General features: G+C 42.1%; 1 protein-coding gene across 1 annotated transcript; it reads right to left on the bottom strand.

Moving 5' to 3' along the window:
- Positions 1-409: 409 nt before the first annotated feature.
- Positions 410-3,262, bottom strand: LOC147441475 (pentatricopeptide repeat-containing protein At2g03380, mitochondrial-like). Its single transcript, XM_086483105.1, has one exon. The coding sequence runs from the start codon at positions 3,067-3,069 to the stop codon at positions 1,210-1,212; it is 1,860 nt and encodes a 619-aa protein (XP_086339231.1). The 5' UTR covers positions 3,070-3,262; the 3' UTR covers positions 410-1,209.
- Positions 3,263-3,592: the final 330 nt, after the last annotated feature.

The raw sequence follows: 3,592 nt of genomic DNA, 5'->3' as shown, positions 1-3,592 counted from the left end.
ATTAATTGTATAATTTTTTCACAAATATTTGTAGGCTTCTAGCTTTTCTCTACCAATGAGATTTGACTACAAAATGACTTTTCCAATTCTAGGTTCAAGTGGTTTTTTTAAATGTTTTCAATAACTCTGTTTGTCATAAGGGAGTGTATGGTTACAAGTCTTGTAACAAGTAGAGGGCTAAAAGACCTTATGGTTCACACTAAAACAAACGTGCCACTAAATTGCATCTTAGTGTTGCTTTCACATACCTTTTAAGTCACAAGTTTGAAGTGACTTTACTATATTGAAGCTTTAATAGTCAATCTTGGACCTCAATTCATTCTTAAAATTTGGGTCCCACAGGTGACGCGACGAATATAATAATTTGTAAGCTAGAGAGGAGAGAAAAAGAGAAAAAAAAAAAAAACTATTGCATGCAAATATAGCCAACAACTCTATATGGTTGTGCCTATGTTTACATAGGCATGTGTCTCACTAAGGTATTAATACCTTAGTGAATACCTATGGTTTTTTTGGCATGTTAAAACATGTCTTGGGAGAGAAGGCATCAAATTTGCCAATGACATGTTTTAGTTTGTAAATGGATCCCTTCATTTGAGGGCCTCATGACATTCTTTTCGACTTTTTTAAGAAGTTGCAAATGGTTCTTCACGCATTCAAGACATGCAGACCTCAAACTACAAGTCTGTCTATGGTGGTTGCACAGAGCTGATCGTCACAGATCGGTGCGAGAGCTCCTAGCTTTATGATGGCAAGGGTAGCACCAAACGTTCGGGGCCTGTGTATTACAAAAAGATTCTTCCCTTTTGTGCCCCCAACTGCCAATGCAAGAACCAAACAACCTGGTCACCTCATGAGGTACAAAGGTCACTGGCATTGAAAGATCAAAGCTTGTTACATCGTGTACCACCAAGCCGGTTTAACTCATTTTGCTCGTTCTTCTCTCGCATGCCTTGGCCATTACTTGCTGATTTCAAATGCTGTTGGCTACTGCCTTGCTCCTGATGTTGTCTCCATGGCAATGGCCATTCCTTGTGTAATGTCTTACTGGGAACGATACTCGCACACAGTAACTAAAGGTGGCCCATTGCAGTCACTTCATGGCTCGCTAAAGGTTTGGAAAGGATGAATCTGACAACGAACTTTGCTCATTGTAACACACATTTAAGCTCTTGTAGTCAACAACTGTTTCTGTCACATCAGCAAAGGTCATGCAGACTTTGCGACCAAAGTTTGCATATATAATATATGTTCAAAGGCAAAGCTTCCAAGATTCAAGTTCCCCCATTTCGCACAAGCACTCAGTAAAGAAACCCATGTGGGAAGGTAATTTGAAGATGGCATCTTTTCAATGAGAGATACTGCCTTGCTGATGTGCCCTAGACGAACAAAAAGGTCTACCATGCAAGTGTGGTGCTGTAAAGCTGGCATGATGCCATAGTTTGCACTCATTGCGACAAAATATGTTCCACTCTCTTCGACTAAACCTAAGTTACTACACACATTAAGAACAACAGTAAAGGTGATCGGATTTGGCTCTATGCCTTCTTCAATCATCTTGTTGTACAAAGCAAAGACCGCAATACCTTTTCCAGCTTGAGCATGTCCTGCCATGAGTGCAGTCCAGGAGACAACATGCCGGAAAGATAGCTTGTCAAAGACCTCTTGTGCCTTTTCCAGCGCACCGCATTTAGCATACATGTCGACCAATGCGGTGCCAAGCACACTGTCCTTTACCAGCAAACCTTCTCTTACAATCTGAGAATGTAATTGCCTCCCTTTCTCAGATGCTCCTATGATCCCACATACTTGCAAGATGCAAAGCAAGGTAACTGTGTTGGGAGGAATCCCTTCACCTTGCATCTGCTCAAAACAGGCAAGCGCTTGCTCACCATGACCATGGTGGGCAAATCCTGCAATTAGCACATTCCAAGAGACTACATCTCGAACACGAAGCTCTGAGAACTCTTGCCTTGCCTGAGATAGCTCGCTACATTTGACATAGAAGTCCACTAGCGCATTGCCAAGAACATCATCCTTTCCCAGCAACCCTCTTTTCACAATCTGAGCATGCACCTCTTTGCCATTCTTTTTTGCTCTTGTGCTGCCACACGCTTTTAAAACACAAGTGAACGTCACTGCATTTGGAGCAGGGCCCTGCTGTATCATCCGTTCGAAATAATCTATTGCTTTGTTGAACTCTTCATGTTGGGAAAATCCTGCAATTATGGTGTTCCAGGAGATTACATTCTGGTCCAAAAGCTCGTTGAAAATTTTCTCTGCAATCATAAGTGCTCCACACTTAACGTACATATCAGTCAAGGCGTTTCCAAGACCACCAGAATCCTTAAGCGAGCTTGCTCTTCCGATTACAGCATGGATTCTTTTTCCCTTCGCAGCTGCTCCTGAGCTACCGCAGGCTTGCAACGTGCAAGTAAAGGTTACAGAATTAGGGATGATACCCTCCTCTTGCATGCGATCAAAACAACAGAGTGCTGTCTCAGCAGGTTCCTGTTGGGCGTATCCAGCAATTAGACAAGTCCAAGAGAAGACATTATGAACTGGAAGCTGGTTAAATGCTTCTTGTGCCTTTGAAAGATTGCCACATTTGACGTACATATCCATCAATGCAGTGCCAAGCACCATGTTATCTACTAGCAATCCTTTCCTGCTAATTTCACCATGCACTTTACTGCCCGCGTCAACAGCTTGAATGCAACCACAGGCTTTCAAAATGCAGGCAAAAGTGATTGCATTAGGGGAAATACTCAAACTCTGCATCTTTTCAAAACAATTGAGTGCTTCTTCACCATGCCCATTTTGGGCATAGGTGGCAATGAGGGCAGTCCAGGAAATGACATTGGGAGTGGGGATTTCATCAAAGGCGCGTCGTGCCTGGGAAGTCTCACCACAGTTGGCATACATGCTGATTAAGCTGCTGCTTAAGAGCTTGGACTTCTCAAGAAAACCTTTCTTAAAAATGTAAGCATGGAGTTTTCTGCCTCTGTGTAAATCCCCTTGCTTGGCAGCAGCCTTAAGATGAGCTGCAGCAGCGTAGATTCGTATCATGTGCACCTCTGCATGTTGCTTTTATGGTAGGTACAGAGGACTCTGCTCATCTCCATAAGAACAGCGCCCATGTTTTCTACATGGCAATAGAAGGTTCGCAACAGCTCCCGAGTCTCGCGGGAAGGTCACTCCTCCCCCTCCCCTGTGAGAGGAGGAGGAGGAGGAGGAGTTAGTCCTCTCACCTGAAAATTGGACTGCCATGCACTTAAAATCTAATAAGAGTATGTCTAACCCTTGTAATCTTTTTTGGTTTTTTTTAGGGGAAATTAAAATACCCCTCTAATTTGTGGAAATTCCCAAAATACCCCTCAAATTTCAAAAATTCCCAAAATACCCTTGTATCTATTTTGGTTGGATTGTTCAAGATTTTTTAAATCTTTATTTCTGTTTTATAATTGAGATCCGTTTTTGAATGCTTAACATGTAATTTGCCACAAATTACCTCGCAAAAAAAGGCAATTATGTTTAAAGATAATGAAGCAATTCATCTCCAAAGCCTACATAATCAACTCACATTTTGGAT

The sequence above is a fragment of the Adiantum capillus-veneris genome, chromosome 15, assembly GCF_014529385.1.
Source record: "Adiantum capillus-veneris isolate H3 chromosome 15, ASM1452938v2, whole genome shotgun sequence".
Lineage (NCBI taxonomy): Eukaryota > Viridiplantae > Streptophyta > Polypodiopsida > Polypodiales > Pteridaceae > Adiantum > Adiantum capillus-veneris.
This window is presented reverse-complemented; position numbering and strand designations above follow the sequence as displayed.